The sequence below is a fragment of the Cherax quadricarinatus genome, chromosome 10 (genome assembly GCF_038502225.1).
Source record: "Cherax quadricarinatus isolate ZL_2023a chromosome 10, ASM3850222v1, whole genome shotgun sequence".
Classification (NCBI taxonomy): Eukaryota; Metazoa; Arthropoda; class Malacostraca; order Decapoda; family Parastacidae; genus Cherax; species Cherax quadricarinatus.
This window is the reverse complement of record NC_091301.1, coordinates 51,604,766-51,626,739: the sequence shown is the minus strand read 5'-3', so window position 1 is coordinate 51,626,739 and position 21,974 is coordinate 51,604,766. Positions and strand designations below refer to the sequence as shown.

The 21,974-nt window shown below is 40.8% G+C and overlaps 1 protein-coding gene across 2 annotated transcripts in view; it reads right to left on the bottom strand.

Moving 5' to 3' along the window:
- Window positions 1-840: 840 nt before the first annotated feature.
- The window catches only part of LOC128688079 (glycine receptor subunit alpha-2), a 135,137-nt gene continuing 114,003 nt past the window's right edge, over window positions 841-21,974 (bottom strand). Inside the window, exons 7-11 of one of the 2 annotated variants that reach the window (XM_070083819.1) lie at window positions 18,628-18,762; window positions 13,056-13,184; window positions 12,227-12,327; window positions 11,889-12,044; window positions 841-1,107 (exon numbers count right to left, since the gene is read on the bottom strand). In XM_070083819.1, the coding sequence (XP_069939920.1) occupies window positions 976-1,107; window positions 11,889-12,044; window positions 12,227-12,327; window positions 13,056-13,184; window positions 18,628-18,762 (653 nt within the window). In that variant the 3' untranslated portion in view covers window positions 841-975. The remainder of the gene's footprint in view (window positions 1,108-11,888; window positions 12,045-12,226; window positions 12,328-13,055; window positions 13,185-18,627; window positions 18,763-21,974) is intronic. The other variant, XM_070083820.1, reaches the window with a different exon arrangement.

Here is a 21,974-nt window from a genome sequence, read left to right as displayed (position 1 = left end):
TAGTAGACTGTATGGGAGATGGTGGACTGTATGGAAGATGGTAGACTGTATGGAAGATGGTAGACTGTATGGAAGTGATCATGATGTGTTCGCCGGTGTGAATGCCAATAATTTGCAGTTAACTGTAGCTAACTCACTTAATAATTTGATACATATTCTTAGCTAGACGAGTGACGAGGTGTCTTACCCGGCCAGCAGTGTTAATAGTGCATGTTTTTGATTGAATAATAGTTGTTAATTCTTTGCAGTAAGTGACATGGCGGTAGGTAACCGGGACTCCGGATCAGGATGGTGGGACACTAATGGTCACCTGCCATAACGTTTTCTTTAGGCCAGGAATAATAAGGCTTGGTGTTTTAGTAATTATTATTAGCAGGGAGGTTTACAATAGTAATTTACTTAGGTTATATTCTTATATAACAATGTATACATTTACAGCGGCGTGTAGAGGTTAGGTGGTAAAGGTGTTATGGAAATAATTTTTAAATTATGTAAATATAACTTTTGCTACATAGTGTAGGCCTTAATTCGACTTTCCTGCTGGTCACACAAATTTCTTTACCTGGGAACTTGTTCAGTTATATTTGTGGCTTCCAGGCGATTTCATTATTTTATTTAGCTCAGTGTTTGTGTTCTAGAAAGTTAGATATTCATCCCACAGCACAAACATCTGCTCACATTTATACATATGTCTCTACCTTACAGTATTTCTTATTTGATCTCATTCCTACAATGGTTTCTCTCCAATTTAGAAGACCTGATCTGAGACCGGGCAACAGAAAACAGATCTCTGGAACAATTATCATATATCAGATATATATCACAATTATTGAATATTATATTCCTGAGCATTGCAACGCTTAGATGATGCAAATCTTGTTCCGTCAAGACAATGGCAATGCTTTCAAAGGTTTTCAGAGGATGGTGTTTTGTCTCTGTCGACGCAGTTCGGTGAAGTGTTAAGGATGTGGAAGGTTAATTGTAGAGCACCCAGTAGACAGCGTTGAAAGCGATGAAAGAGGCTGGGTAGAGAACACGGAAGCAACGGTCTAACCAGAGGGCAGCAACGTTACCACGCATCCCTACTCTCTCTTCTGTCAGGTCAGGCTGTAAGAGTGCAAATGTATAATTAATTATCTGGTTCAGTCTTACTCAGTTCTCTCTCTCTCTCTCTCTCTCTCTCTCTCTCTCTCTCTCTCTCTCTCTCTCTCTCTGTACACAGTGTTCCTAACGCTTGTTTGCTATGTTTTTTGGGGGCAAGTTAAGAGCTGTTACCTACATCAGCTCATTTGAGAACCTTTTATTGTTATGGTATATTCTTATCCGGTCACCGACGGCTCACTTTCCATAAAATATTGATGGAGTCTGACAGTAGTAGTGAAGCTCCATTGAAAAGAGAGAAGCTCCCAACAGTTTCACATTGTTGAAAAATGGGCATAAGTCCAATAGATGTTAATAACGACATTGTACTTAACATGTTTGATATACTAACGAAGCCACATTAGAACTTACTCCACTTTTCTCAGAAAATAATCCCAACTCTTCAAGCCGAGTCCCTAAGGATTCCTGAGTTATTCACAATATACATAATGGACATAAATAAGGGAATCACCAGACTCTGGTGGCCTAATGGCTAAAGCTCTCGCTTCACGCGGCAGGTGTCTGGAGTTTACCTGGAGAGAGTTCCGGGGGTCAACGCCCCCGCGGCCCTGTCTGGGTTCGATTCCCAGCCAGGGTAGAAACATTCGGCGTGTTTCTTTACACTTGATGTCTATGTTAACCTATCAGTAAAATGGGTATCTGGGTGTTAATGGACTGGTGTGGGTCGCATCCTGGGACACTGACCTAATTTGCGGAAAATGCTCAGCATAACAAGTGGCTTTCTATATAGCAGTATGTCATTGATGTCAGTTATGGTCCGTATACCTTATGCATGTACTTATAGTAAATAAAGATATTAATAGTAGCATAAGCAAGATTGCCCATGACAATAAAATAGGGCTGAGGTCAGTGGCCAGTACGCTGAGGTCATTGATCACTTGCTGTCATACCTGCCATGGTGCTTGGTAACAGCGTGGGCTGTTACCAAGCACCATGGCTTGTTGTAGTGTTTTAGAATCTCAGGTTCAAGTGTTGAAGAAGAAGATTCTACTTCTTCAGGAGGAAAATAGGAGGCTGAAGTTTCGCATAGATGAGTTTGAGAGCGAGTGTGAGAAGGATTTAGCTGGTAAGGAGGAAATGGTCACCAGCAGTGATAGTGGCAGCCGCTTTAAGTGGCAAGTGGTTCACAGTTCAGGAAGAAGGAAGATGAGGAGAGTTAATAGAGAAGATGTGAAGGTAGGAAATCGATTCTCTGTTCTCCAGGACGAGTGTACTTCAGTGGTTAGTGAGGTTGAAGGTACCACTGATTCCCCTGCTAATCAAGGTAAGAATATTTTAATAGTAGGCGATTCTCAGGTAAGATATATGTACCGTGCATTTTATAACAGAGACAGAAAGGTCAGACAGTGTGTGCCTTCCTGGAGCTGGTGTTGGCGACATAGTCAGCCGGTTGGATAATATTATGGCAGGTAATGGGAACAAGCCCATTACCTGTCTTAGTGCTGGGGGTAATGACATTGGGAAGGGCAGGAGAGAGGAGCTGCTGGATAAGTACAGGTCAGCCATAGAAGTAATTAGGTCTAAGGGAGGGATCCCAGTCATATGTAGCATCTTGCCTAGAAAGGGAGTGAGCAATGAATGGATGTCTAGGGCAATTGGTATAAATTGCTGGCTAGACAGGTACTGCAAGGAGCTTGCAATCCCATTCATTGATAACTGGAACCTCTTCTTTGGCAAACGTGATATGTATGCAAGGGATGGGGTTCATCTCTCTGGGGATGGAGTGGTTGCATTAGCCAATTCAATTGAGAGGGTAATTGATGACTTGTCTAGGAATTTAAACTGATAGATTATAGAGGTATGGGTGTTGTGGGAAACAATCAGGCTGCAGCATTAGGGTTAAAAACAGCAGTTATTACCGGGATACCTCAGGGATATGTTTAAAAGACAACATTCAAAATAAAGTTGCTAGTAATGGCAAATCAATTGATCAACAAACAAAAAAAGATAGAGGGCAACGAGTGACTAGCTCCCTTAAGGTTTACTATACAAATAGTAGGAGTCTAAGAAATAAGATAGATGAGCTAAGATTACTTGCAAGTGCAGGTAATATAGATATTATTGGTATAACAGAGACCTAGTTCAACCTGAAAGATAGAGAAATGCCTTCTGAATGCAACATACAGGGTTATAAATTATTCCACACTGATAGGGTCAACAGGAAGGGTGGTGGAATGGCGATGTACGTTAGAGAAAATTTAAATTGTTGCCTTAGACATGATATAAGATTAGAAACATCGGACACAGAATCTGTTTGGCTACAGTTTCTCGAGGGACGTGACAAATTAATTTTGGGTGTGATTTATAGGCCCCAAACCTTGATAGGGAGTGCAGTAAGCTGTTATGGGACGAAATTCATAAGGCATCTAGATATGAAAATGTTGTGATAATGGGAGATTTTAACTTTACACAAATTGATTGGAATAATATGACAGGAAATCTTGAGTCTAGTGACTTTCTTGATACGGTTCAGGATTGCTTTTTAGAGCAGGTTGTGACAGAACCAACTAGAGGAAACAATCTGCTTGACTTGGTTCTTGCCAACAAAGATTCACTAATTAATAATCATGAGGTTAATGATGAGATTGGGGAAAGTGATCACAAATCACTTAGTTTCAATATAACATGGAATTACCCAGATAACTGCTATCAAATCTCTGTCCCAGATTTTCGCTTGGCCAACTTCATGGGACTGAAAAATTACGTGGATTGGCTAAATTGGGATGTCCTGACTATGGGTCAGGTAGGTGATCTTGGTTGCCAATATGACGTTTTTCAGAGCATAGTTCTAGCTGCCAAGACAACTTTTGTTCCGAGTAGGAAAATTAGATCTAACAAAAATAATCCCAAATGGATGAACAATAGATTAAAACTTCTAATTGGCCAAGAGAGAGGCATATATAGGCGTATCAAAAGAAGGGATGGGCAGTTAAGAAATCAATATATTCAATTAAAAAGAGAAATAAAGAAAGGAACGAGAAAAGCGAAAAGGGATTATGAGGCTAAGGTCGCAAGGGATTCAAAGACTAACCCAAAAGGGTTCTTTCAGGTAAACAGAAGTAAGATTAGGGACAAGATTGGCCCACTTAAGAGTAACTCGGGTCAGATCACAGACAGTGATAAGGATATGTGTGAAATTCTCAATACCTACTTCCTCTCAGTTTTCACCCAGGAAAATACTAGCAATATTCCTGAAATAATAGATTATGTAGAACAGGATAATAAACTATGTACGATTGCGGTAACTAGTGACATGGTCCTCAGACAAATAGAAATACTAAAACCTAACAAATCCCCAGGTCCTGATGAACTGTTTGCAAGGGTGTTAAAGGTATGTAAAGAGGAACTTAGCATACCTTTGGTTACTCTTTTTAACATATCACTACAAACTGGCATAGTGCCTGATAAGTGGAAAATTGCATATGTAATACCTATTTACAAGGCAGGTGACAGGTCCTTGGCTTCGAACTATAGACCAATAAGCCTTACCTCCATAGTGGTAAAATTTATGGAATCAATTGCCGAATCAATTCGTAGCCATCTTCATAGGCACAGATTGATTAATGAATCTCAACACTAAGGAGGCAGACCATGGTAATGAATATGATATTGTGTATATGGACTTCAGTAAGGCTTTCGATAGAGTTCCACATCAGAGGCTATTGAGGAAACTTAAGGCATATGGAATAGGAGGAGAAATTTTTTCCTGGGAAGAGGCATGGCTGACAAATAGGCAGCAGAGAGTTTGCATAAATGGGGAGAAATCAGAATTGGGGCACGTCACAAGCGGTGTTCCTCAGGTGTCAGTGTTGGGCCCGTTGTTGTTCACAATTTACATAAACGACATAGATGAGGGAATAAATAGCGACATAAGCAAATTTGCTGATGACACCAAAATAGGCAGTCCAATTAATTCTAATGAGGACACTAGAGCACTCCAGGATGATTTGAATAGACTGATGCAATGGTCGGAGAAGTGGCAGATGCAGTTTAATATTGACAAATGCAAAGTTCTAAATGTTGGACAGTTAAATAACCATGCCACATATAAACTAAATACAGATCTTAATACTGCTGATTGCGAAAAGAATTTAGGAGCTCTGGTTAGCAGTAATCTAAAACCAAGACAACAGTGCATTAGTGTTCGCAATAAAGCTAACAGAATTCTTGGCTTCATATCTAGAAGTATAAATAATAGGAGCCCTCAGGTTGTTCTTCAATTCTATATATCCTTGGTTAGGCCTCATTTAGACTATGCTGCTCAGTTCTGGTCACCGTATTACAGAATGGATATAAATGCTCTGGAAAACGTACACAGGAGGATGTCAAAGATGATCCCATGTATCAGAAATCTTCCCTATGAGGATAGACTGAGGCCCGAATCTGCACTCTCTTGAAAGGCATAGAATTAGGGGGGATATGATCGAGGTGTATAAATGGAAACCAGGAATAAATACAGGGGATGTAAATAGCGTGCTGAAATTTTCCCGCCAAGACAGGACTCGCAGCAATGGTTTCAAGTTGGAAAAATTCAGATTCAGGAAGGGTATAGGAAAGCACTGGTTTGGTAATAGAGTCTTGGATGAGTGGAACAAACTCCCGAGTACAGTTATTCAGGCTAAAACGTTGTGCAGTTTTAAAAGTAGGCTAGATAAACACATGAGTGGGTGTGGGTGGGTGTGAGTTGGACCTGACTAGCTTGTGCTGCTGGGTCTGGTGCCGTGCTCCTTTGTTTAGTGGAGGTGACCAGACTGGGTGGGTCATTGGGCTAATCCGGGGTGTGTGGGTCATTGGGCTTATCCGGGGGGGGGGTCATTGGTCTAATTCGTGGGGGAACATGGACTTGCTCCGCATTGGTCAGTAGGCCTGTTGCAGTGTTCCTTCTTTCTTATGTTCTTAATTACTCCAGATCGCAACAAGAATAGGTGGACAGGTTAATGTAATTGTCGGAGAGGCGGAAGATGTCGTTTAATGTAGATAAATGTAAAGCTCTAAGCCAGAGAAAAAAGAATAACCATGGCGCTTCTAAACTAAATAATGTAGATGTTAATCACTGAATGCTAAAAGGATTTAGGAGCTCTGCTTAGGATAACGAGGAAGAAGTTTCCTGGCAAGAGGTTCAGCGATGTGATAAAAGCCGTTGTTACGCTTAAAACTATTGGATGTACAAATGAATAATGTTTTCAAGTTTTTGCGACTTTGAGGAGCATGACCTTCCTAACAACAGAGGAATGATATGACCTTATTGTCTACCTGACCTTATTTCAAATATGTCATTTTTCAGGTCACTATGTCACTCACGCCTCCACTCTCCGCCTATATATACTATTAATAAACTCTCTGTTGTGTTAGAAGTGATCAAGGTCCCAGGACCGAAACGTTTTCTGATACATATGTAGTGTTTGCTCATATGTCTTTTTACACCAGTTAGACTAACCTGAATTGAGAAAATTGAAGGAATCAACACTAAGGCTAATCGATGCTACCATGAAGAAAAAAATGATCAATAAATCACAGGAAGGCTTTACAGAAGAGCGTTCCTGACTTACTAACTTTTTAAAGTAGATATTTAAAGTAGTAGATCATGACATCTGACTGACTTGCACATAAACGGAGTCACTAGATAGAAACAAGGAAGCACATGGCTTCTTCCGAATGAAAGAAGTCACGATGTTCCAAGGGCTCAACCGAGGTCTCGGATTTTAAAATGTGTTCTGGCGAAGAGGTTGCGAAACCACTCACTGGACTCCCTGGGCTCTTGGGACAGTGATAGTGAAAGCAGCCTGGCCAGTGAGATTGGTATTAATGAAGAAATGCTCATCCCTACCACAGAAATACAGAATGGCTAAGATTCGCAGAAAGTTTGATTTTCGAAGACCAAGGTGAGGCACAGTGCTTCCTTGCATATTAGTCAAACTAAAATAGCCGTAGGTAACAAATTCAAATTCATCGGCAAAGAACACCAAGACACTGCCTGAAGATATCATTTTTCTTAAATCTGTGAGGAAAATTTATTTTCACTCCCCGAAACATAGAGCCCTTCGAGGTACTGCAGAAGGCGAACGACCTCAAATCACTACTTGTTCTAGCAGAACTAAAATTCATTGAGCGGGTAACCAAAGGCCTAATAATGTGCTATTTGCTAGACATGCATCTCGATGCAAGCCATATCAACACATCTTGAAAGCTGAGCGGCTCCGTACCTACGAGGCAGGTCTTGATCCAGCATAGAGGACCTCTCCCAGCTCAAATGGATCTCGGTTGCTGGGAAATGTACCAGGTTAGAACGTACCACCCAGAACCTTTGAGGTGTTTCAGGTGACAGAGGTACAACCACCTCAACGCACGATGTTAATTTAAAGAAGTAGGATTCACCTGGAGCGGGTCTCACCCAACCAAGGACTGCTTGGATAAACTGAAGAAGTTGGATCTACGGAACCTAGATGTTCGAACTGTGACATGAAGCAACATGCTTGGAACTTGCACTGCCCAGAAAGGCTCTGCCCTGTCGATGCAGCAGGGAAATTTCCGGTTGTGCATCCTCCCTCACCATACGAGGCTACAGCAACACAGAATCCAGGGGCACTTCCCAGGCTACAGCGACGAAGCCGAGGAAGCACCAGCGACGGGTTCGCGTCCTTGGTCAGCCAGCTTACAATACTTCTGTTCAAGTTCTTACCCAACAATGACAGCGAAAGGGCCCCATGCTTCAAGAAAAGGCTAAAGACAATGCATGAGCCCTAGTACAACAAGAGTCAACAGTTAGGAACACTGTAGTCCAAGAGAGCAGACCAGGTCATCCCATGTTACCTCTGAGACATCAAATATTGTCGACGATCACCTGCTTCACTGACATCATATGCGACCTGATAGATTCAGAATAAAATAAAGAGTAATTCAGAACTATTGTGATGTTCGTGAACATATGCATGAGGGACAAAACAGACTCCATGTGTTTATTTTCAAATTTACCTGATTACCCAACACAGGACCCAGAGACGTTGTTGGGAGGCCTGATGGCCTCAGCCGTCTGAAATACATAAAATATTTTGCAGTGGAACGTACAGGGACTACAGCAAAACCATGATCTCAGCCACAGAACAGCTGAATTAGATCGACGTCTCCTTAGAGATCCTCAGACGGGTCAGCTTTTAAGACCCATGTCAGGACACAGTTACTGACGAATCAATCAGTCAACTCTTTTCTGTCACACTGTCAGACGTCAGGTGTTCAACACACCTCCAGAGGATCTCCTGAGTCGGGCTACGGCACTCGGACTCTGGCCTGAGTGCCAGGAATTGCTCAAATTGAGTTGAAGGACTCACCGCCCTTGTCGTAGGGCTACCCCCGCCATGAACATTGATGTTATCATAGTGGGTTATAGATCTACTCAGATTTCTAACTGCATTCCTATAGCATTCAGTTTAATTATTGACTTCTCTCTCATTATTATGCCTAATGCTAGACACATATATACCAAAGTTATATTCTACATTATCCTTCAAAGTTCTTTTCTTGGATAACACATCAACTTTATCATGGAGTTATCTAATGTGTGATTGGATCCATAACTGTACATTAAGTCCTCTTTCCCGGAACTTTTAGTATTTTTACATGGCTTCTCCAATGAGCATGTTCTTGGAGTCATTATGTGAGTCAAGAGCCTTCAGTGATGACATAGAATCAGTAATGATGATAGATTCAAGCTCAGTGTCAAAAGTTAGCTTTCGCGCCATTAGGATTGCAAAACAATTCAGTTTGCAGTGTAGACGCCCAGTTGTTAATTCTTACGCCTAACTCAACAAAGTTGCTCTCGTTGTTAACTAGGGAGGTGGCAACAAGAGCAGATGCAGGCCTGCCAGTAGACGACTCCTGTGTCTTAATAAAGTCTACCACTGGTAAAAGTTTGAAACTGACCAAGAAAAGCATTCTCCAATAATTGATTCGATTCCAAAGATTCCAAGTTATTTACATATTTATTAAAATTTTATATTTGCACCTACTTAGACTAGGCTTATCGGGAATCACCCTTTTTAAAGAAGGATAATTCAGAAGAATCATTCTTTTTATAAAATTAGTATGATTCAGAAGAATCATCATTCTTATAGAAGGATGATTCAGAAGAAGCATTCTTTAGCTGTTTAATAAAAATATATATCACTATTTATTCAATAAAATTGATAAATTAGAATTTTTGCTTCGAAATGGTAGTGTGAGCCACTGCCATTTCTCCACTGGAAGCCACCAGTGGTAAAATTTTGGACTAGATCAGATGAGTCATTCTCAAGTTATGGCAGGGGTTCCAACGGTTACAAGTTTTTTTTTTCTTTTTGCTACATCAACAAATTCGTTAGCACGCAAATGAAAATTATTTGGTAATATCCGTAATATTATTTAACGTGAATTAACGCTAAAAATTTCACACTGTTACATATAGAAAGTTACATCTCCACCTCACTTGAATGTCACTTTCCCTTTAAATCTTCTCCACTGAGGATTTTGGAAGCTATTGGAGACATTGAAGGAGGAAATACTGTTTGATTCCCCTGGGCTTAGAACGTCTACATGAATACGAAATGTATGTCGGTCTCTGCATGATGTGAGGAAGGTATCCTAGTATTTCGTAATCCCAATTCCCATGAGCCTCAATGCACGCATTACCATATATTTCTAATGCTATTTAATATTTGCTCTGAAGGTCTGAAGAGTTATCAGAAAAAGCATTCACTGGTCGTCAAATGGAAGTTAATATCCAAATTTTATATCTTTCAGAGAGATCAAAGCGAATAATATCTTAAAATGCGCATGTACATTAAGCCAGAAGCCGCTTAGGAGTTGCCCTGTCAAACAATCAGCATGGAAGGGTTGAAGACGAGTTGAAGACCAGTTGAAATACTGGTTTTCACATAAAACCAGTGATTCAATGTTAATTTTTTTTTTTCAGAAAAGTAAGCTGGTTCTTACAGAGGCAAATTTCCATCCAAACGTTTGCCTAAGACTTACCAGCTGTTAAGTTTTATGTAAGCTTAGTGCACATAACATACATTTTTTAAACAATGGTCTAGAGAGCACAAAGATGATAATTATAGATAAGTGAACATAAAGTTCATTTAACTTAGGATAACCAATAAAGTAGAACGCTGTGACTTATTTCTCATCAGCAGAGACATTCTCTAATTATTTTACAGAAACCAGTTTATTAAAACTGGTGAGGCATGCTAAGAGCACGTTATATTTTATCTGACGTATATCACACACCCATATAGGCTGCCTCTCAGTTAGCAAACCAGGTGCTAAGGGTTTAAAGAGCAGGGGCCCCATCGTTATACCAGTACCTTGGTTCAACCAATGGCAAGGAAGCCCATGCAAGCTGTGAAGCGATGTAGTGTGGTACATCGTGAAGCAGCATTGGTAGAGTTACCTTCACAGCTGGTCGCTGCGGTTCTCACCGTGTCTTGTGCTTGCATTCACCTCACTGTACATAGCTGCAAATACTGTACATAGGTTATATACATATTGTAAATACTAGCTTGTTTTGGTCAAGTAAATACAGTCGTTTACTCTTTCTGTTGCTTATTTGCTCGTTCCTAAATGGTTATCGTGTTACAGCAAGGTGTGCAGGCCAAATAGTCTACCCCTGTGTTCGTAATATTGAGTGCCTGTCCTGAAGTTTGTGAGTCCTCATTGTTTCTACGAGCCTTCTAGGATGCATTACGTTGCATCCTAGAAGTTGTTGTGTGCTAATGCTTCATAATGCATTAAGCGTATTGCAATCAGCGTTTCCTTATAGTGGGTTATGCCACCGACACATAGTAGGCGACTGGTGACTGAATATACCCTGAAAACTTGTCCAGATTCTCTCTACAGTGCTGCTAGCAAATTGTTCTTTGTATTGGTAAAAAACATCAACGAACTCTTAAGTCATTTATTTATTTATTTTTCCATTCTTTTGTTCAGGCAGAAGGCCTTCCCCTGACAACTGCAAACTCACTCAATGAAAATTATCTTGTGGTGAGTATATTACCGACCACATCACCTGAGGTGCACATTAACCAAATCACTGCTGCAGCATATGGGTGCCTGGTAAACCCAAGAATAGTATTTCGACACCTTAGGTGTATGTCAGGCCCATATTGAAGTATGCAGTGCCAGTATGGAACCCACACCAGGCCAAGCACGTCAGGAAATTAGAGAAAGTGCAAAGGTTTTCAACAGCACTAGTCCTGGAGCTAAGGGGCATGTCCTACGAGGAGAGGTTAAGGGAAATCGACCTAACAACACTGGAGGACAGGAGAGATGGGGGACATGATAATGACATAAAATACTGAGAGGAATTGACAGGGTACAAAGAGACAGGATGTTTCAGACATGGGCCACAGCAACATGGGATCACAGCTGCAAGTTGAAGAATCAAATGAATCACAGGGACGTTAGGAAGTATTTCTTTACCCACAGAGAAGTGGAACAATCTGGAAAGTGATGTAGTGGAGGCAGGATCCATATATAGCTTTAAGAAGAGATACGATAAAGCTCATGGAGCAGGGTGACAGTGGACATAGTAGTGACCGGTGAAGAGGCAAGGCCAGGATCTATGATTCGACCCTTACAATTATAATTAGGGGATCACAGTTAGGTGAGTACACACACATAATACACACACACACACACACACACACACACACACACACACACACACACACACACACACACACACACACACGTACTACCTTTTCGTCACGGACCTCTAGAGCGAAGGAGGTGTGAGAAGAAGGTGCGGAGCGCCGGCCTTTCACGGGAAGATGCGACAAAACGTCCACTACTACACTCTCCACCGTCGCTATGAAGATGAAGCTAAGGCATGTCCCAGTGAACACTTCAATGGCCTGTGGACAGAGAAAATGATAGTGCTCAGTTGGAATCAGTGACTACAAGTATCGTCTATGTAGTGACAAAATACTAAGTCACAGGATGATTCAAGAACACAAAGAAGCACGAAATAAAGAGTGTAGTGTTAAGGGGAATTTAGTTAGCATGCAGGAACAGAATGAAGTGAGAAAGTAGCTACCATGGTATACGAGGCGTGGGGCACGCTACGGTAGGTACTCTCGTGGAAGATAGCAGCTGTCATCAAGGACATCATTCCCAGAATCACCCGTACACACGCTCCTGAAATAATGCCATATGAGGGGTGGTAAATATCCTAGAAGAGGGTTAGAAAATCATAGTAAAAGTGCATTTCAAACTGTAAATATTCCTTAGTGATATCCTATCAACGAGCTTCAATGAGAAAACTTTCTCTAGGGGTATCCTATCGTTGAGCCTCAAGGAGAAAAAAATTTCCCTAGGGGTATCCTATCAACGAGCTTTAATGCGAAAACTTTCCCTAAGGGTATCCTATAGTTGAGCCTCAAGGAGAAAAAAATTTCCCTTGGGGTATCCTATCATTGAGCCTCAAGGAGAAAAAACTTTCCCTAGGGGTATCCTATCACCGAGCTTCAAGGAGGAAACTTTCCCTAGGGGTATCCTATCATCGAGTCTCAAGGAGTAAACATTCTCTATCATGACAAATAAGGAGGAAGTGTAAAAGATGAGGACAGACAGGAAGAGCAAGATACTCAACTATGAGATGGTAGAATTACAGAAGAGATTGGAAAAATAATGTGTAGACGAATAAATAAGGAAAATAACAACTTAGCTTTGAAAAAGGCCTTCGCAACGCGGAATATACGTGAAACATTTTTTTTCGACAATCATATTTAAGACTATTGGTGTTTTCATTTTAACGATGGAAGTCGCTTGAAAAAAAAATTGCATCAATCTGACTTTATTTTTCGTACACATTTTCATTACAGGTTTTGTAAACATCTAAAAGAAAAAAAAAATACCGAACTTACCTCTAATGTTGATGAAGAAGGAAAAATAGGCTGTGGTGACGGTGGCGATCATTGGGATGACAGTGTGTTTGACCTCCCATCCACCATAAGCCTGTAATTCCATCTCTACCCTCAGCTGCCTCTTGGGTTCTACCATGGCCACAGGAAAATATCTTAATCAAAGCAAGCAACTCCATATTCAAATGAAATGAGGATAAATACTTAACACGGAATTAATATAAAACATTAGTTACATAACTTGGCTATTAGTCACTTGTCCATTGAAACATACTCATATATTCTCAATAAAAATTCTCAATAGCCTTTCACTCCATATAGGATCATCTGTTACCTATTAATCCAGGAACAATTTCATCTCATCATCTCAGCTACCATCACCAGGATCCCTTAAACCAGGAGTTCTTAACCAGGGATATCAATATCCCTCGGGGGTATGAGAACCAAATAATGGGACTCCATCTATGAGCAATTTGCCGTTTTTCTATAAATAAATGTTCCTAGTTATCCATATGTAAATTTAAACCAAGATGTTGACATCTTTTAAAGTCATACTGGTATTTAACAGGACTCGTAATGATGAGTTCCACAATCTGGCAAATGTGGTATGGGAACTGTGGTATGCTAAGAGTATTTTATTCGGCGTATGTCACACTCCCATATAGGCTGCCTCCCAACCAGCGAACCAGGTGCTAAGGGTTTAACGATAAATAGGGCACCCGTCATTAAATCAGTACCTTGGTTCATTGGCCAATCACTGGCAATCCCGTCAAAGCTGAAGCAACGTGGCTCACTTGAGGGAAGCGAATTGACAGACTTGCCTGAGCTGTTGGTGGATACGGTGCACTCTCTCTGGCTTCTCCTTTTTGCCATCTTTAGTCACCGTGTGGTTCACTTGCTATTCAACTTCTGTACATAAGTGTACATGTATAAATCTGGCAAATTATATCTGGCGAAGGAAATAAGTTATATTCTATTGTTGAATTTGTTTGTTCCACTTTGAAACCCATTACGATCAGGTCTCAGGTGTTCGTGAAAAGGTTAAGAACTCCTGCCTTAAACCAATATTCCCTCATACTCTTAGGTTCTGAAGAAACTCCTTATTATGTAAATATAAAAGAATTACCAGTTAACAGACAACCATAGCTGACATCAGTGACATACTAATGTAGAAAGCCGCCTGTTATGCAGAGCATTTCTGGCAAGTTAGGTCAGTTTTGTCCCAGGATGCGACCCACATCAGTCCACTAACACCTAGGTACCCACTTTATACTGATGGGTGAACATGGATAGCAGGTGTCTTATGGAAATACGTCCTAATGTTTTCCAGCCGTACCGGAGATTCGAACTCCGGATCTCAGTGTGTGAGCTGAGTGCGACAGCGATCGAATGTAAACAATATCAAGACCGTCAAACATATTTAACGTAATAAGTATCGTAAAATAAACTTTATTTAAAAATGTTTCAACCATCCTGATGGTGTCACTCTGAGAATCTGAATGACGAAGCCCGACTGATCCACCTACTCAGTAGACTCTGCTCAGTAGAGCGTCGGACTGTTAATCTGCAGTCCTTGATGTCTCCCCGTCCACCATTCTGTTTATTAATTGAAAGCTCTTCATTGCTACTTAATTTGAGTCCATTCCTCATAATGTTGAGGTTAAACAAGATATGATTTAATAAAATTCAATAATGAGGGAAACGTGCGATAAAATACGTTTATTATATTGTGTGTCTATATGTCGACGGAGTTTTCCCAGTTAACCCAAACACTACACATAGAGACAGACCCTCCCTCCGTTTTGTTTTATGCATCAGCTTATCTGGACACGAGAGAGAGAGAGAGAGAGAGAGAGAGAGAGAGAGAGAGAGAGAGAGAGAGAGAGAGGGAGGGTGGTGGAGTAGCGATGTACGTCAGAGACAATTTAAATTGTTGTGTTAGACAAGATATAAAATTAGAAGCGTCAGCCACTGAATCTGTTTGGTTACAGCTTCTCGAGGGCCGTGAAAAACTAATTTTGGGTGTGATTTTCAGGGCCCCAAATCTTGACAGGGAGTGCGGTAAACTTCTATGGGATGAAATTCGTAAGGTCTCTACATGCGAAAATGTTGTGCTAATGGGAGATTTCAACTATAGACAGATTGACTGGAGCAATTTGACAGGAAATTTAGAGTCAAGTGACTTTCTTGATACGATTCAGGATTGTTTTTAAAACAGTTTGTAACAGAGCCAACTAGAGGAAATAACCTGCTTGACTTGGTTCTTGCCAGCAGGGAAACGCTAAGTAATAATCTTGAGGTTAATGATGAGCTTGGGGAAAGTGATCACAAATCACTCAGTTTTAATATATCATAGAATTCCCCTAATAATGGCAATCAAGTCTCTGTCCCTGACTTTCGCTTGGCTGATTTCATAGGACTGAAAAATTACTTAGGTGGGCTGAACTGGAATGACCTGACTATGGGTCAGGTAGGTGGTGATGGTTGCCGATATGACGTTTTCCAGGGCATAGTTCTAGCTGCTTAGACAACTTATGTTCAAAATAGGGAAATCAGATCAAGCAAAACTGATCCTAAATGGATGAATAATATTTTAAAACATCTCATTGGTCAAAAGAGAGCCATATATAGGAAAATCAAAAGAGGAGAGGTGCAATTAAGAAATCAATATATTCAGTTAAAGAGAGAAATAAAAAAGGGAATAGGAAAAGCAAAAAGAGATTATGAGGTTAAAGTTGCAAGAGAATCGAAGATTAACCCAAAAGGATTCTTTCAGGTATATAGAAGTAAGATCAGGGACAAGATAGGCCAACTTAAAAGTTACTCGTGTCAGCTCATGGACAGTGATAAGGAAATGTGTAGAATTTTTAATACATACTTCCTCTCAGTTTTTACTTAGGAAAATACTAGCGATATTCCAGAAATAATAAATTATGTAGAACAGGATGATGATAAACAATGCACGATTAGGGTCACAAGTGACATGGTCCTTAGGCAAATTGATAAATTAAAACCTAACAAAGCCCCAGGCCCTGATGAACTGTTTGCAAGGGTTCTAAAGGAATGTAAAGAGGAGCTTAGCAAACCTCTGGCTAATCTTTTCAATATATCACTACAGACTGGCATGGTGCCAGATAAGTGGAAAATGGTAAATGTAATACATATTTACAAGGCAGGTGACACGTCCTTAGCTTCGAACTATAGATCATTAAGCCTAACCTCCATTGTGGTAAAATTTATGGAATCAATAATTGCCGAGGCAGTTCATAGCCACCTTGAAAAGCACAAATTAATCAATTTGTGCTTTTCAAGGTATTTGAGGAGGTAGATCATGGTAATGAATATAATATTGTGTATATGCACTTCAGTAAGGCTTTTGACAGGGTCCCACATCAGAGACTACTGGGAAAAATTAAGGCACATGGAATAGGAGAATTTTTTTCTTGGATAGAGGCATGGTTGACAAATAGGCAGCAGAGAGTTTGCATAAATGGGGAGAAATCAGAGTGGGGAAGCGTCACGAGCGGTGTTCCACAGGGGTCAGTGTTGGGCCCCTGTTGTTCACAATCTACATAAACGACATAGATGAGGGCATAAAGAGCGACATCGGCAAGTTTGCCGATGACACAAAAATAGGCCGTCGAATTCATTCTGACGAGGACATTAGAGCACTCCAGGAAGATTTGAATAGACTGATGCAATGGTCGGAGAAGTGGCAGACGCAGTTTAAAATAGACAGATGCAAAGTTCTAAATGTTGGACAGGAAAATAACCATGCGACATATAAACTAAATAATGTCGAATGTGGTAACTGCTGCACCACTTGTGCTGAAGAAGACTCACGGTGTCCTTGTCATAGGACTGCCCCCACCAAAAGGCTGTAAATGGTACTGTACTTGACACGAAGGATCACCGTGTCTCTGCCTTAGAGCTGTAAACAGTATATAACTTGTAAAACCTCCGACACTCCTTCGGGAGTCACTGATGGGCCAATCGACACCATGCCTAACCCTTCTAGGGTAGGGTAGGTGCCTGAGTCCGAGCTTTTAGCTCACAAGACTGTCATTCCCATTTGCTCCCTTGGGGCGGGGATGGCAGGCCAGAGAGGTCTAGCTTGTGGCTAGGCCTGGGGACAGTTGGTCCCAAAGATGAGGAGGTACCTGTGCCTCCTCCCATGGGAGACTTAGGTCTCAGACACTCCCTAAAGAGGGAGCCAAGGCCGGGCCACCACTTGGAAAAGGCCCGGGCCGGGAGAATACCGGCGAATCTTTAATAATAATAATAACTGATGGGCCACCAGCTGGTACAGACCAGGGTCAGGATTTCGTTCCTGGCCAATATATTATCATCATATCATTTTATTAATTAAGACTGAAGAACCACTTGTGGTTCAACGTTTCCTTTAGTATATGTCCTGAACTGTACGTAAGTGTCTTTTTCCATATCTTGTCCGTATCATATTACCTCTTATTTTCTCTTGGCTTTATATCAAGAAGTATAAATGATAAGAATCCTCGGGCTAAACTTAATCAGGAATCATTCCTTCGAGGACTGACTAAGGGCACTGAATCTGCACTCTGGAGAGAGTTTACCTGGAGAGAGTTCCGGGGGTCAACGCCCCCGCGGCCCGGTCTGTGACCAGGCCTCCTTAGGTCAGTGTCCCAGGATGCGACCCACACCAGTCGACTAACACCCAGGTACCCATTTTACTGATGGGGAACATAGACAACAGGTGGAAAGAAACACGTCCAATGTTTCTACTCTGGCTGGGAATCGAACCCAGGCCCTCACCGTGTGAAGCGAGAGCGTTAACCACCAGGCCACCAGAGCCACTCTCTGGTAAGTTGTAGAATTAAAGGGAAGGAAGGAAGGAAGGAAGGAAGGAAGGAAGGAAGGAAGGAAGGAAGGAAGGAAGGAAGGAAGGAAGGAAGGAAGGAAGGAAGGAAGGAAAATAAATGAAAGACAGGAATAAATAAAGGGGGGAGACAAATAACTTGCTCAAAGTATCTAACCAAGACACGGCTCGCAAGCCGTGGAATGGAGTTGTGGGTGAGTGTGTCTAACTTCCGAGTAGCGCACTCAGCTCACACACTGAGGTCCGGGGTTCAATTCTCCGGTACGGCAGGAAATATTAGGACGTGTTTCCTCAAGACACCTGCTGTCCATGTTCACCCATCAGTAAAATGGGTACCTAGGTGCTAGTCGACTAATGTGGGTCGCATCCTGGGACAAAATTGACCTAATATGCCCGAAATGCTCTGCATAACAAAGGGCTTTCTATATAGTACTATGTCATTGATGAAGAAATAAAGATATTATTATTATTATTATTATTATTATTATTATTATTATTATTATTATTATTATTATTATTATTATTCTAAAGCCTTGGGCAGCTTTAAAAATATGTAAGGCAAGTACATGAGTGGGCGAGGAACAGCGGCATCAGCAGTCAGCACGGGAGATATATAGAGGTATCGTGGAATAGTCTTTACGAAATGCATGCAGAGTGTATATTACACATGTTGAACACAGAGAGGATAACGGGACCAGGAAAAGTTAGGTTTAGACTCACTGTGTGCTGTGACGACGGTCTTGGCTGAGGTCTTGACCTCAGTCAGCTCATATCCGTGAGTTATCATCAAGTTGGCAAATTCCACTGCTGTGTCCCCATACCACGACGGCTGCAGTTCGCTCGAGTCGTATCCCACTGTTAGGTTACAATAGATCATGCAGGTCAAGAAAGAAAAAAAAGACGAATCTAGAAATATACGGTTAAAATTATTTATAAAAACAGACTCTTATTTATGAAGACTGATTCAAAGATAATTACGAAGACACTATCGTGTGTTCGTAATTATCTTTTTCCATCATTCTTATATCAGGTCAGACTCACACTCCAGTCATCACGCATTTTTGGTGTGCTTATATAAACAAGATTCCTCCTTGGCCTTCTCATTACCTCACTTTATCCAACTGTATTATGAACTGTTGCTCATACCTTCTATTGACTATCACCTTATTTTCACTCACATTCACTTCTCTCTTCCTCACAGACATCACTCTACTCTTACTTCATCTTCTTACTAATAATGTAATTATTACTAAATAATGATCTGACGTAGCAGTCACTCTGACAACATACACATCCTATAGTGTTCCCATCAACGTTTTATGTACCAATGCGTAGTCTAGTAAACTATTACCAAGGTAAACTTCAGTATTCGTTGTATATTTATACTCGGTTTTTAATCTTTTATTCCTTAATAAATTATTATTTATTGTTTAATCTCATGTTAAACATTTAATTTAGATCCCACCTCCATTGCACTCTAAATTCTCCTACTGTGGTTTCCCACTACATCATTAAGTTCTCCATTCTTAAATCAAATCATTAACATCTCCACTCATATTTATTTTCTTTAAACAAATGATAATTCAGCATTACCGCTACTGTCATTCATTAATGGTAAACAAATCGACAATTATCTACGTATCTTTACCTTTATCCAGGTACTGAATGTGTCTTTTTCAACGATTTTCATTTGTTCAGTTCTCGCTTTGCTCAAGGAAGGTTCACTGATGCTGGCGATGGATTCTTATTGCAAGAAAACTCATCTGACCTCCCCTTCTCGGAATCGAACCTAATTGCCTCCTATTCCCTCTGGCGCAATATGAATGGAATAACTTTAGTTTCTCCTGTCCGTCTGTTTCACTCTGTAATTCTGTTTTTCTGTCCCTCTTTCTGTCTGTCCGCTTCTCTTTCTCAAAATTACTTCTCCAAGTCTGTGCGGCCTGGTCACCTTATCTTTACCTTTTAAAGAGATATAGATATGTAACGTACGAGCTCTCCGTGTGAGTGTATATAGCTGAAAAACGAACGCTTTAAACCACCCAGCCGCAGATTCCTCAGCAACGTTAACTTTTTTCTAACGCCGGGTATATCATCTGCACCTTGTTTCATTCTCTTTCTGTGTGATCTGGCCTCACGAGCGATACAACGTTCCGAACATTTGGCAGAAACAAGCGACAAACTGTTCAAATTTCACCACAACAAATAAACTCGAGAATCAATTAAATTAACATCGGTCAGGACTCTGCTAGACATCCCTAAGGCAGTAAGTACTCAAACATGATGCTAAATTGGCTGACTGTTTTGAAAAGATCAGTAATGCCCTCCTCCTGTGTGGTAATGTCTGCCTGGTCGTTCCACCCAGGTGGGACGAGTTCCTGGAAATATCTATCACTGAGCAATAAATTAATTCCCTCACAAATCAACAAGAAAATAAAGGAAGGGAATACAGCAGGCGAGATCAGACTAATCACTAGCATTGAAACAATTGTCGCCAAGAAATTAACCACACCGAAGCCTTACAAAGTAAAAAAAAAAGCACGAACCAACGCTCATAACAACGACAATGTTCCTCACGACACCTAAACCAGAGTACAGCCACTGACAGTCCAATAACCAGAAGTGTAGAAAGTTGCCGTGTTATTCCCTCCGGGATCTATGGGTGGTTTCACTGGATCAAGGCCACATCACATCAAACAAATGCTCAATCCAACAGTCGGAGTTGTTGTAGAGTGACTTCTTTCCGAGATCACAACAGTAGCCACTATCTATAGCGACAGTGGCGTTCCTGAGCAAATTCAGCATATCTCCTTTTTGGTGCATCCCTCTGTGCATTAAAAAAATAACGAATCAGGACAATTGCCATTGAGAACTCCCTACACCACCTTGTGAGCCATGTCAGACCAAGATTGGGAAGCCGCAGTCCATGTATTCATCATTAACCTCGTGTGCCATAAATCCCTCGTCAAATTAAATTTTTCGTCAGTAAAAAGGACATTTAACTCAGAGCTGCCCATCACCATTTTCCTACATTTTATCCATTTAACTACTCTTGCTACAACAGTGACCAGAAACTTCTCTTTAGTAAACACAAAGTTGATCCGTGAAGGTCTCCAACAAGGGAAACCTTTTGACCCTCTTCTTTTCTGCTTCGCCCTCAAAAAAATCACATAGACCTAGCTAACGATCTCAAGATCTGGTTCGTGTCTGATGGCACATAGAATTCCTTCTGGAAGACATAAGAATTATCAAAGAGTACAGATGGAAAAAATACTTCTCACAGTCGATCCTTCGAAAGTGAACCGTTATCTTCCAGGAAACACACCGTCGAACAAGTCTCAGTTGCTCTACAAGAAGTCAGAGTCGTTGATTTCACTACTTATAGATTTCTCGGTGCCCCATTGAACTTAATGTCATTGAAGAGATGTTGAAAAAGAAAGAAAATTCTCCGACAGATGGAGAGATGGCCTGATGGTCTGGTGGCTAAAGCTCTCGCTTCACATGGCGAGGGCCCAGGTTTGATTCCCGGCGAGGACAAGAACATTGGGCCTGTTTCTTTACACCGGTTCTCTATGTTCCCCACCAATACAGTGGGTTCCTGGGTGTTAGTCGACTGGTGTGGGTTGCATCTTGGGACAAAACTGATCTAATTTGCCCGAAAAACTCCGCATAATAAGGGGCTTTCTATATAGTAGTACGTCACTGATGTCAGCTATGGTCTGTCTACCTTGTACATGTACTTGTAGAAATAAAATTATTATTATTATTATTATTATTATTATTATTATTATTATTATTATTATTATTATTATTAATGATGCCAATGATGTTGTCTACCTTGTTTAAAAGGTAATTTACATTTTACGATGATCTACATCCTGTCAGCAGCAAACTGAGAGTACGACTCCATCCTAAAGACCATGCTAGACGAGAACTGCTCAATCATTGTATGTGTATACGTATGTATTGATTTGTATATATGTTTGTATGTGTATTCATGAGAATATGTATGTGTATGTATGTCTGTATGTACGTATGTATGTATGTATGTATGTATGTATGTATGTATG